This window comes from Macrobrachium rosenbergii, chromosome 14 (assembly GCF_040412425.1).
Source record: "Macrobrachium rosenbergii isolate ZJJX-2024 chromosome 14, ASM4041242v1, whole genome shotgun sequence".
Lineage (NCBI taxonomy): Eukaryota > Metazoa > Arthropoda > Malacostraca > Decapoda > Palaemonidae > Macrobrachium > Macrobrachium rosenbergii.
The window spans coordinates 15,470,286-15,482,802 of NC_089754.1; the positions used below are offsets into that span (position 1 = coordinate 15,470,286).

Below are 12,517 nucleotides of genomic sequence, written 5' to 3' on the forward strand. Positions count from 1 at the left end.
TTTCATGCTTAACTAGGGCCGTTTATATGATAACATTTCTGTCACATCAACACATAAGCTGCTGCTGGGTCTCCGTCTCCGTCTCCGTCTCCGTCTCAGTCTCAGTCTCAGTCTCAGTCTCAGTCTCAGTCTCAGTCTCAGTCTCATGCGCTTCAGTAGCGCTGAACTGTGAGAATGGGATTAATGCATCCCAAAAGTCTAAGAGTCATTAACCTTATACAGTAACAATAACGAAAGTTTGTTATAAAAATGGAAAACATTTAGTATAATAATGCTACTCATTCAATTTCAACAATTCTCACTAATGCCAATAAGCCTAATAATATTAAAAAATAATAATGATAATCATGAGGCCAGTAAAAACCAAGTAAATAAATAGAAAATAACCGCAAAAAACCATTCCACGGGAAAATACCATCCGCAATTCCGGATATTTAGGAAGCCGTCGCTTTGGATAAGAACACATCAGTGAGCGAAAGTTCAGAAGTTAATGACAGACGCGAGAGAAAGTTTCCGAAACAGATGGTGGGAAAATTAGATTTTTAGGAGCTGAATCTTTCCTGCGTTTCCTCCAGCAAGCAACCAAACTTTCTTGCGAGGTTTTGAATAAATTTAGTGGGTCTTTCACGTTTATATAAATAATAATGTGTTTCAAAGCACACCCACAATATATATATATATATATATATATATATATATATATATATATATATATATATATATATATATATATATATATATATATATACATATACATATATATATAATGTATTTGTATCTAGTTACTAGCAGTTAAAAATGGGCTGAGGACGACAGTAGTTAGGCATATATGTGGTATTTAATTTCCGAGCTATCGATTACGCACCTAATTGGTCGACTGTGTTGGGTCGTAGCCAGGAGTGGAGAAGGGCTCGCGATCTCATCCCAAACAAAGACTTGCTGAGAAATAAAAGCCATCTCCTGAGAGTCACAAGTTAAATTTCCATCATGCACAGTCAGTTTATTTATATCGTACGGAAATCATCATTTTTCGTAACTTTCACTGTACCCTGAAATCTTGAAAGTCTATGAAATAAATTATTATTTCATATTAAAAATCTATATTTGTCTTTCTTCACTCGTTTTCCGGAATTTCCTTATTATTTCCTCTAATTCCCCTCGCATATACATCTCTGATCTGAAGACGCTGACGCCTTCCTTTTTGCTGTTAAAATTGTTTGCTTTACAAATTTATTTTCCCTTTACAATTTTCTTATTTTTGTCTACTGCTAGCACCTTTACATGATTATACGACCTTAAATAATCATAACGTGTAAAACTGTTTAGCAGTCAATGTTATTGTTAATAATACTTGCTGCTTCAACAGCCCTTTTGTTTTTGTAACCTAAACTGCTCTTTACTTGTACATTTAACAGTTTGTAGTTTTCCACTTCATTAATCGCCCTCGACTTTTTTATGACATTATTTTTATTATTTTCTCTGACATTGAAAACACTTCGTAAATAGCCACCGGAGGACTGTGATTAGTTTCTTCGAATATTTTGGTCCTTGACCTATTTTCCAATTAGAGGCCAATTTAAAAGTGATACTTAAAAGGCCTCTGGGTCCAGAATTTGACATTATCTCGAGGGTACTGTTTTAGGTGTTTTGACCTTTACTTATTTTTCAGCGTTAAATATCAAGTTAAAGGTAATCATTTTTCTCTCTTTTTTTATGATACTTGGTATGTAAATACTATTGGGGGGGGCGTTGTCTCCTTTTTTTTTATCGGGACTTATTCTGAAGGGTTAATTGTAAATTTAAAGAACGATGTGTTACTTGTATATTTGATTTTGATACAACTTGCTAGGTAGGTAATAAGTTAGGTGGTTATTATTTTTTCCAAAACGTTTGATAAAGTAATTTACCTTTAACGTTATGGGGCAATATAGTCTTAGTGGTTCGTAATTACTCCCAAACATATATTCTAACAGCCATCTTTTCCATGCTAACAGCCCAGTTTAAAGGCAAAAATTTTATTTAATCTGATTTTATTGAAACTAATGTGTATGCACTTAAAGGTAAATAACCAATATATACTTTGGTAAATAAATAACTTTCTTTTGATAATTTATATTATCCTGACCTTATTTTCATGGTCGAATCATTTTAACACCGAAGTGTTACTATTTTTTCACAGTATCTCGGGGATTTTAGAGGCCTAAGGTCATTGTCACGACATATAATAATAAGTACTGAGGGCGATAGGGTTGCTTTTGGAGAATTTCATCCCCTGCTGTTTGCCATATATCGTTACCTAGTAAAAAAAAAAAAAAAAAAAAAAAAAAAAAAAAAAAAAAAAAACACTATCGTATCTAAAAAAAAAAAAAAAAAAAAAAAAAAAAAAAAAAAAAAACCTAGTAATCAATTTTACAGTCAACTTTACGTCCTTTCACCATTTTTCGTAAAGCTTTCACATCTCAAACGCTGATCTTTGCAAACGACTGATATGGTTAAAATATAGATTGGTCCCGGCATGTTTTCGCTTTTTCCATACTTCGTAATTTCTACTTTTCCATATATCAGACCAGATTCTACTTTTCCCATACATCGTAATTCTAAATTTTTCCATACATCGTAATTCTTTTCCATACATCGTAATCCTATTTGTTCATGTTTTTCTACTTTTCCACATATCGTAATTCTACTTTTTCCATACATCGTAATTCTAATTTTTCCATACATCGTAATTCTACTTTTTCCATACATCGTAATCCTATTTGTTCCGTACATCGTAATTCTACTTTTCCCATACATCGTAATTCTAATTTTTCCATACATCGTAATTCTACTTTTTCCATACATCTAATCTTTTGTTCCGTACATCGTAATTCTCTTTTCCCATACATTTAATTCTTGAATAATAATGATGGTCTTTTACGTTTGTTGAATAATAATAATAATAATAATAATAATAATAATAATAATAATAATAATAATAATAATAATAAAAAACAAAATTATTCATAGATGTTTGAACTTTATCTCATTGTTTTACTCCGTTCCTTATAAACAAAGCCATTCTCTCTCCCCTAGACCTTTCCTAGACACTTTCGGTCATTTCGGTTTTCATCAAAATTACTTTCTACTTGCATTCCCTGACTTTCCCCACCAAATAATTCATTATCCTTTGCAACTTTCATTTTCTACTTAGCACTGAAGTCTGATCGAGCGCAGACCTTGCATTCATCATCACCTGTCCACGACACTGACCGATTTTTCAAACTTCTCTCTGTCTCACTCTCTCTCTCTCTCTAAACACAAACACAACACTCTTAAAATAAACCACGGAATATTTTATTATTCCTGAAGTAAGACTGACAATTTTACATTTTTAACAATATTATTATCCTCCACATTTCCTATGGGGAACAGAAGCGCAAAATACACACAAAACATATATATGTATGTACATGTATATATATGTATGTATGTTATTTATATTTATTTATTTATATATATATATATATATATATATATATATATATATATATATTTATATATATATATATATATATATATATATATATATATATTATATATATATATATATATATATATATATATATATATATATATATATATATATATATTATATATATATTATATGTATACATATATTACAACTCGATATACATATTTTTCAGTAATACAGCCGTTCAAGTATCAGTCTAATTTCATAATACAAAACTAAAACATTCCCTAAAAGTAGTTTTAAGGTATATACTTTTTTTACTGTAGAAACACCCATTTTCTGGAATGACATATAACCTTCAGAAGAATTAGTAAAGAAGAACAATTTTAGATTAGCACATATAACGCTTGCGCTTTACTTTCAACTTTAGTATTATGTGAATGAAACGGAAAGAATTTTTACAACTGTTTCTATGTGATTTATGAAAGTTAGGCTTCAAGATATATCATATAAGAAAATCTCTAATCAGAATAAATGTTAATGTTTCTTAACAGAGTCTATACTCTTAGTGTTAAGAGCAAATGTTCCTTAATCCTGTCCATACAGTTAATGTTCGGGACAAATGTTTCCCAAGTCGAGTCTATGCACCAAGCGTTAAGGACTGATGTTTCCTAAATATAGAGTAAACTTACGTGCTATGGGCACATATTTGATAAGCTGCGTACGCATTTTGCGTTAAGGGCAGGTGCTTTATAAATAGAATCAATGCTCTTAGCTTTAAAAGCAGCTGTTTCCTGAATAGGGCCTATGGTCAGAGCAAAATTGTCTATGCACTAAAAGTTATGGTAACGTGCTTACTGAACAGAGACTACGCTCTTAGTGTTAGGGGCAGTTGTTTCCTCATTTGAGTCCATGCACTAGGGCACGCGTTTCCTAAATAATAGTCTATACACTTTGTGTTAAGAGCAGATGTTTCCTAAAACGAGTCTATGCACTTTGTGTTAAGGGCAGACGTTTCCTAAACAGAGTCGATGCACTAGGCATTAAGGAAAGGTGTTTCCAGTGAAGAGTCTGCACTTAATTGTTAAAGGCTGATATTTCTAAAATACATTATATCACTAGGATTTAAGGGCAGATGCGTCGTAAACAGTCTCCACTACTGTAGTTTTTGTAGACGTTCCCTGAATTAAGTTTATATGCTACCGGTATGGGCAGATGTACTCTGAAACAGTGTATAGACTTCAGATATTTCCTAAATAGATTCATGTGTTAGGGACAAATATTTTCGCATTGCGCTTCAGTGTTAATATAAAGGGAAGATGTTTCCTGAGTGGTTTATGTTTGGGAAAAACGTTTCCTTAATGGGGTCTGCACTTAGTGTTAAGGGCAGATATATATTTCCTAGAACATATGTTCTTACCGTTCAGGGCAGATGTCTCCTGAAGTCTCTGAACTTGTGCATAACTTAAGTTATGCACTTACTGTTGCCTTATTGTTTGAATCCCCTTACAGACTAAGAGGGACTATGAAACCCTTGTATGCCTCTATTGATCTCGCAGCAATGAAGTGGTACCTAACTGTAATTCACTCGACCGTTGTGGGTCGCAGCTGAAGAGAGAGAGAGAGAGAGAGAGAGAGAGAGAGAGAGAGAGAGGGCTCGACCATTCATGTGTCTCAATCTTTCCCAAACATTTAGATGCACGACTGAAGAATATTCACTGCGATGTCTGAATGAAAGAAAATGCAACTGAACATCACTCATATCTAAATCAATAATCCACTAGCATACCTTGGGCAATAACTCAGTAAATATGGAAACAAATATTATTAAATAAGGATATTAAAGGATCGAACCGCTCAAAAATTAATCGACAAAGCCAAGGAGAAGGAAACTGGTAATGTGCTTCAATTTCACCGTGGAAGTTCGCCGTGAGGGAAGAAAAATTACAAGTGACTTAGCTGGAGAGAAAAGACATCTAGAATTCTTTCCCCGGTCGAATGCTGGTGGAAGAAATTGGTGGAAAACGCCGGCCAACAAAACCTTGTATACTTTACTTGTTGCGTTTAATTCTGTTCTTCCTCAGAAGGGGAAACAAACCTTCCTTTGAACTTGAAAAACTGCAAACAATTTCTTTGTGGTTAGGAGATTTAGAGTGGCTGAAGTTGGTAGTTTGGAGGTTAAGAATGATATCATTGTAGCGGCAAGATGTCTGAGATTTCCTCCAGACTTTTTCATTTATTTGTTTTGGGGAAATGGTTTCTGTTAAGAAGGGGATTTTTTGTTCAAGATTTCCTTTATCATATGAGTTAACGAAGAATTTTGAGAATGGAAATTATGTACAACGCGGCTAACGTTAAGAACCACTAATTTATTTGGGCAAGCGTCGTAACTGCCACTTAAAAATATGCAAGACCTATTAGTTTCCTAAACTGTTTGTCGTTAGGAATTCTGACTTGAGCTACTGTTTCAGTAGCGACATGTATTTGATGCTGTATAAATTATTAACGTTCTCAAAATCTAATTATAATGTCAGTGAGACAAAAATTGTCTCTCATACAGGATAATTGGATTACAGATTTTAGTCATTCTATTTGATTGTAACTGCTAATAATTCAGCTTGACAGCCTCACTGTACATGATAGTGGATAATCTTCTTTCCAGTAGGAATCCTTGTTTTAACTGGTTACTCCTACACAGCTAGCATCACTCATTACTCTAGCAGCTGACATCTACAATTCGTTTTATTAAATAAACTTACACTTCAACGTACTTTAAGTAGGTTATATTTGTATCAGTTTTTGGTCTCTTGGATATAACATGAATTTTTTTATTAAAAAATAATGATGTGAACTGTTATTACCGATTTTGCAACCTACATCATCACAAATGAGGGCCTCAGAACCAGAAGGTTGTAAACGCCACCCCCACCGATTTGGAGTTAGGCATACCAGTAGATGTGGCAAAGTTTCCTCTGTCTATTCGTGGCATTTCTATGCTATTCAACCGTTTCAGTAAGGTCGAAATCCCTAATGGAACAGTAGGAATTATCGATTTTAGCTATATGAATGAACGTGGTGTCGCGCGGAGCTTACAGCCTCATGAGAGCGCAGTTACAACCAGAAGGTTGCATGTGCAGCAGCTCAGAGCGAGCCAATGAGAGCGCGCGTCACTAAACGGGTATTCAGTTCTAGGCCAATCAGCATTTTCCCGCATAAGAGGCTCGTAAGTGTCGGCCAATTACCGCGCAGTTTACATCTCTGCTATTGTTTACATTCCCAGTCTAGTGATTTTCGCGGCGAAATTGAATGTCCGTAGTGTTGTGATTTGTTTTTTTATTATTATCCCTTATTTAGCGCCATTATGTCTTCCTCTGATAGTGAAAGTGATCACTGTGATGTCGTGCAACGGCCAAGAGGAAGAAAAACGACAAGGAATGAAACGTCATGAAAAAAAATAATGTAAGTTACTGCACGATGCAGGCCAAGAATATGTTTCTCGGTGTACAGACAAACTCGTGCCTGCACGTAATGTAGGCCAGCCGTTTTAATGGTTAAACATTATGATGATGGAAGGTTATCATCGTCAGCATCGTTATTACTAATATTATTATTATTATTATTATTATTATTATTATTATTATATTATTATTATTATTATTTTCCATCACACTATATTGATTACTGATCAATATCATTTTTATTATTATTATTATTATTATTATTATTATTATTATTATTATTATTATTATTATTATTATTACATTCATTGTTGTTATACCACGAATATAATAACACTTTATTATCATTTTACACATTTAATTATGGTTTAAGTGCTGGTTATGACCAGAATATAAACAAATGTGAGGGGTTAGGCGGACATTTTGAGTGCTAGCGCGCAAGCGCACCCTACAATTTTTTTCAAATTTTCACAAAAAATTTCTAAAGAGTAGGGCTTTCATATGAAACTTAGTTTAAATCAATATCTTTCTTAGAAGCAGAGTAATGAATGCTAGACTTTAAGGTCAATTTATTCATTTTTTAAAAAGTGGCGTTTACAACCTTCTGGTTCTGAGGCCCTCAAATGGTCTTCAGTGATCGTACGTCACAATCACATACGACCGACCAATGTTCTGCCCCTATCTTCCATATATTGCGCCTCCTGTTATAATTTAATCACTGAGCCCAATCTAGGTTACATGTAGCATCTAGCTCACTGGTCTGTGGCCTGCGCTGTATTAATCATTTGCTCTACTGTATCTCTTGTACTACTCATTGATTTTCCTAATCCCCGTTTATCAAATGACTCCTCCAAGTATTTCTGCACAGTGCTCTATAAATTTCTCAGGCTCTTTTTAATCTCCTTTCAAACTTTCTATTGTAGTCCTCTTCATTTGGTCTTGAGACACATTAAATTCTTACTTCATTTATTTCAAAGTATTTTTTTCGGTCGCCATCATGAAAAAATGAGGATTCTCTTCATGAAAACAACCAACGTTTGTTCCATAATTGTGATACATAAGCTATCACAAAGCAAATGTTACTTTTTATTAAAGTATGTTATTTTTTCATTCGGTATTTTCATAAAACAATGTTCATCACAAAGAATCAAAGATGATTTTTAACACCATCGTTGATCAAAGGGTATATTCGCAATATAAAAATAATATTGGTGAGATTTAGACATTTTTTCCGAGGTGAATAAGTAAATCATGAAATTTAGGCTATAAAACCAAGCACTCGGGCACTTGCAGCCATTCGGCGCTTAAGACAATGAAACAAGTACACAAGTCTAAAGGTAAAAACTGGAGAAATGCGCACAGTTGCACGAAGAAACAATAGCTAGAGAGTCTGGAATGGAGGCAAAGTACAAGGCCAAAGAGTGGGTGCACTTACGAGGTTTTCCACAACACCAACTCTGCGAAGCTACAGTCACTTTCATTATGTCAAAGACATCTTCATGAAGCTCAAGGCATCAGGGTACAGCAAGAGTACAAACATTGCTCAGATTATCTAATGACCAAGAGCCAATTTGGTAGATTTTGATACGTGCCAGATCAACAACCACCTGCAATACTACACAGTGTACTTAGAAAATCTGTGACAAGTTTGCGTTTAAAGTTCACAGTAGAGAGAACTACTTCGTTTCTTCATTAGGCTCCAGTTGCATTACTTACTCTTACTTTTAACGTACTTTTATATGATGTCTCTTCCCACCTTGCTCTTCAACTACTTTAGCCTATTTCTTTTTCAATCTAATCTCTCGTCTAAAGATCAAATCCTTCGTGCCAGCCCTACAGGTAATAAATAAACGTGATTGAATGGACCAGCTAAACTGATTGATAATAATCATATTACTAATGATAATAACTTCGCATGCTCTGTTTTACCCTTACCCCATAATGTATTTACGAATTCATTTGGAACTGGGGAGAAAATTAATCGTTTTGAAGACGTTTTGTGTTCGATAGAATAATGGTTAGATTTTTCGTGCAAGGAACTCTTTCATTTCCGGGAATGCGGCAACAGGAAATAAGTCATCAGAAAGATAATTTACATAATTTTCTGTGAACAGTCAAACAAAAGACGATTTGAGAAGCGGTATAATATTGCTGGAAGATCAATAAACGTTTGAACTCTTTACAATCAAGGTATGCGTGAGAGAGAGAGAGAGAGAGAGAGAGAGAGAGAGAGAGAGAGAGAGAGAGAGAGAGAGAGAGAGAGAAACTGTGCTTCACTTTGGTTTTCTATATTGCTTGAAAATCACAAATATACACGTGATTTAGTTATCAGCTGCAGCTGTATTTTTCACATCTTCATAACATCTGACAGGAAGTGTTCTTTTGTATCTTAGAATGCAGGCTTATAAAACACTGATAACATTCCAGTTGTAGCGAGTCACTAGAACACTTGCATTAAAATTACCCTGTATGCTGTGAAGGAACGAGTTTGATCAATCTGCAACAAAAAGAGCGTAAATATCGACAAAAGTAAATCTACATAAAAAGTTATTACATAAGAGCCAGCATATAGAAGAAATCTGTACATAAAGCCAGTCCTTTATAACAAAACAGTTGAAAAAATTAACATACGAAATAAGTACAGACAACAATTCTACAGTTGTACACAAGAAATTAGTATAGAAATTCTAGTCTAAAGTTCTAACTCGGAAACGAACGCAATTTTACATACGAAACGAGCAAACAAAAACCAGATCCATTAATGAAATTAACGAATATAGAAAAAGGAGGTCTACACGCATTAACTCAGTAGTGCCCATTCTAAGCAAGAAGTGATCGCAGAAAATTCATTTCTAAACAATTAACTCCCACCAAAATGCCCGTGACAGGTAACTGTGTAGAGATGAATGCAGCTACACCAGTTTTAAAAAGTGATTGAAGAATGCCTGTCCTTCAACAACATGTTTTTATCTCGCTCAAAATCAGTAGGAAATTTTGTTAATTACGTCGGCAAAATAATGAGCGGCTCTCGTTTGACTTTTGATAATAAAAGAGCAATGAGAGCAGTGACCTAGATACATTAATTAGACAAGCTAGCAACAAAATCCATACTTATTTCTTTGAGGCACGAATTTTGATGTATCCTATGAAATCTCACATCTTCTCGCGAACTCTAGTTTATCTCTCAGACATTCTACAGCAACAATTACTACTACTACTACTACTTCCTCTAAAATAAAAGTTCGTCACTTATTTTTCAATGCCTACTTTTTCAAGTTACCGTTTGTTACAGCTTTCTTACTCGAGTCTTTCTTGGATCAACATTCACTTAGAAAATAAAGACCTCGAGGGTATTCAAAATTCTCTTCATTTGTATCTTTGTTACTATGACCCATGTTTAAGGCGGCTTCTTGGCGAATGAAAAAAATCCTTTTAACTTCTCACATCATCTACCATGCTTCTACTGTCTTGTTTCTTATACTTTCTCCTTAACTGTTTTACACTGTATTACAACTGCGTGCGGATGAAGTTAAAAGGATAAGATGTCTATTGTTTTAGGTTTCGGTTACAATAAACAGAGATGGAAATAAAATGTAGCAAAAAGGAAAAACTACAATGGTTGTTATTGTTTTCTGTTAGGGTTACAATTCTCTCAGGGATATATCAAATGGCAAAGAGATGAAAGCAGAATGAGAAATAAAAAGTAATGAACATGCAAGCAGAAGTCCCACCTAAAAAAAACCATTGTTTTACAATGTGACGTTAGATATTTCAGCAAATAATGGACTGGACAAACAATACGACAATTATTCAAAAGATAATGATGATATTTACGTTATATGTAAAGATTTGAAAAGAGAAAGAAAAGTCTCCAATGAAAATTGTTATCAAAACTGGTTATTGACTCATAACAAAAAGTTATTTCTAAATGAACAACCTCCTTCCAATGGTTCCACTGAACATCACAATGAAATGATAACTCCTCCCTTTCGTTGTGAATGAGTGGAACTGTTGAAGTACAGAGTTAAAAATAAAGGATACGAAAGACCTCAAAAATAACGTAACGTTCTGGTAGTGGATTTCAAGGTCATTACAAGAAATCATAAATGTGATAAATACAATTAAGCGATTCCTCTTTTGGAACTCGGATTAATAACTGAATTCGGAATTTCTACTGAAAACTAAATAAATCAACAAATCGTTAAAATGGATCTGACGCGAAAATTAACTTCTGTTAGCATGATTCAGTATAGATTTGGGCTTTAAAAACCTAACAATTAAAGTGCCAAAAACACTTGAATATTAAATAACAACAAATCTGAAGGAACACTTAGAGCAGCGGCGACAAGACAATGGCCAAAGACTGATTTTGTAGTTGTATGTTAATTGCTCAATTAACTGTAAGTACAGGACACAATCAAGATATTTACAACTGCCAATTGTTCATAGCGTGCCTAAGCGTTACCAGTACAAAGAATAGTACAGTCAATTTATATAAGAATAAAGCAAATATGAGAGTGGAATGCTTCAAGAGATGCAACTTCGTGACCGCAACATCCCGAATAAATTGAATAAAATTGAAACGCATCATTTAAATAGTAACAAAAGAGTTAAATGATGCGATAATGTAGCGCATATCAAACAGAGTCTTTTCCTCCTGATTTCCTCTAAGTGATCTTCTCTTATTTTACGAGAATAAATACCGCTTAGCAAGCCTTTATATCCATGAAATGGTGCACACGCTGATAAATGAGCGGTGCCTCCTTACCATGAATATCTACAAATGGAAAACAAATGTGAAGACGATCTGACAAAAGACTTCTCTCCGTGCCTTTTGAGACATCACATCTCATCTCATAACAACAGAACGACAATAATGGGACGAAATTATGCCCGGCAACAGGAAAATTCCCCTGATCTGCCAAGGTAATGACCCCAACCGAGAAATGATATGTGGAGCTGTACCTTTTATTTCCATTTGGTAGGATATGAAAATATCAAGGGTAATATGTCATTTTAATATTCAACGGCTGTGCAACCCCAAGGAATATAAAGAGGCCGCGATGATTGAGAGCTATGAAGAGTTCAATAAAATCACATTTTACTAGTGAAATTTTCAGGAGATATAAAAATTCTAAATATCAACCCCACTCTGTCACAGCCAACACCGATATTCCCTACCCTCTTCTGTGTTTCTTAAAGCATTTTTAAGCGGTTTTGAGACAGATCACAAGAAACGCTTCATATCAGTTCATAATCAGTTCACCATAACCTTAATTATTAATATACAAAAACCATAACCTTTCCCTTCCCTGCTCTATATATCTTAGGGAAAAATCATTCGCAGATTTTTCAGATATTTCATAAATACTGCAACTGAATTATTAATATCATTATTATAATCAATATTATCTATTTCTCGAGATACGGGTATTCAGTCCCCAAATCTCAAATCTTATTCAGTGTTGTCCATGCCATAAAATCAATCACCGTCTGCAATGAGTTTTAATTAAAGACATATAAACTGATTATTTTCTGTGTTCAAAACATTTAAGGGGAAGAGAAGTCAAGAAAAAATTATGGCTATGCTAGAAAATACTGACAA

The 12,517-nt window shown here is 34.1% G+C and overlaps 2 protein-coding genes across 5 annotated transcripts in view; both read left to right on the forward strand.

Moving 5' to 3' along the window:
• Nucleotides 1–159, forward strand: part of LOC136845493 (uncharacterized) — a 43,746-nt gene extending 43,587 nt beyond the window's left edge. Inside the window, exon 3 of the mRNA XM_067115669.1 lies at nucleotides 59–159. Within this exon, the coding sequence (XP_066971770.1) occupies nucleotides 59–159 (101 nt within the window). The remainder of the gene's footprint in view (nucleotides 1–58) is intronic.
• Nucleotides 1–12,517, forward strand: part of LOC136845733 (uncharacterized) — a 289,129-nt gene that overhangs the window by 53,517 nt on the left and 223,095 nt on the right. The gene's annotated exons all lie outside the window — the stretch shown is intronic.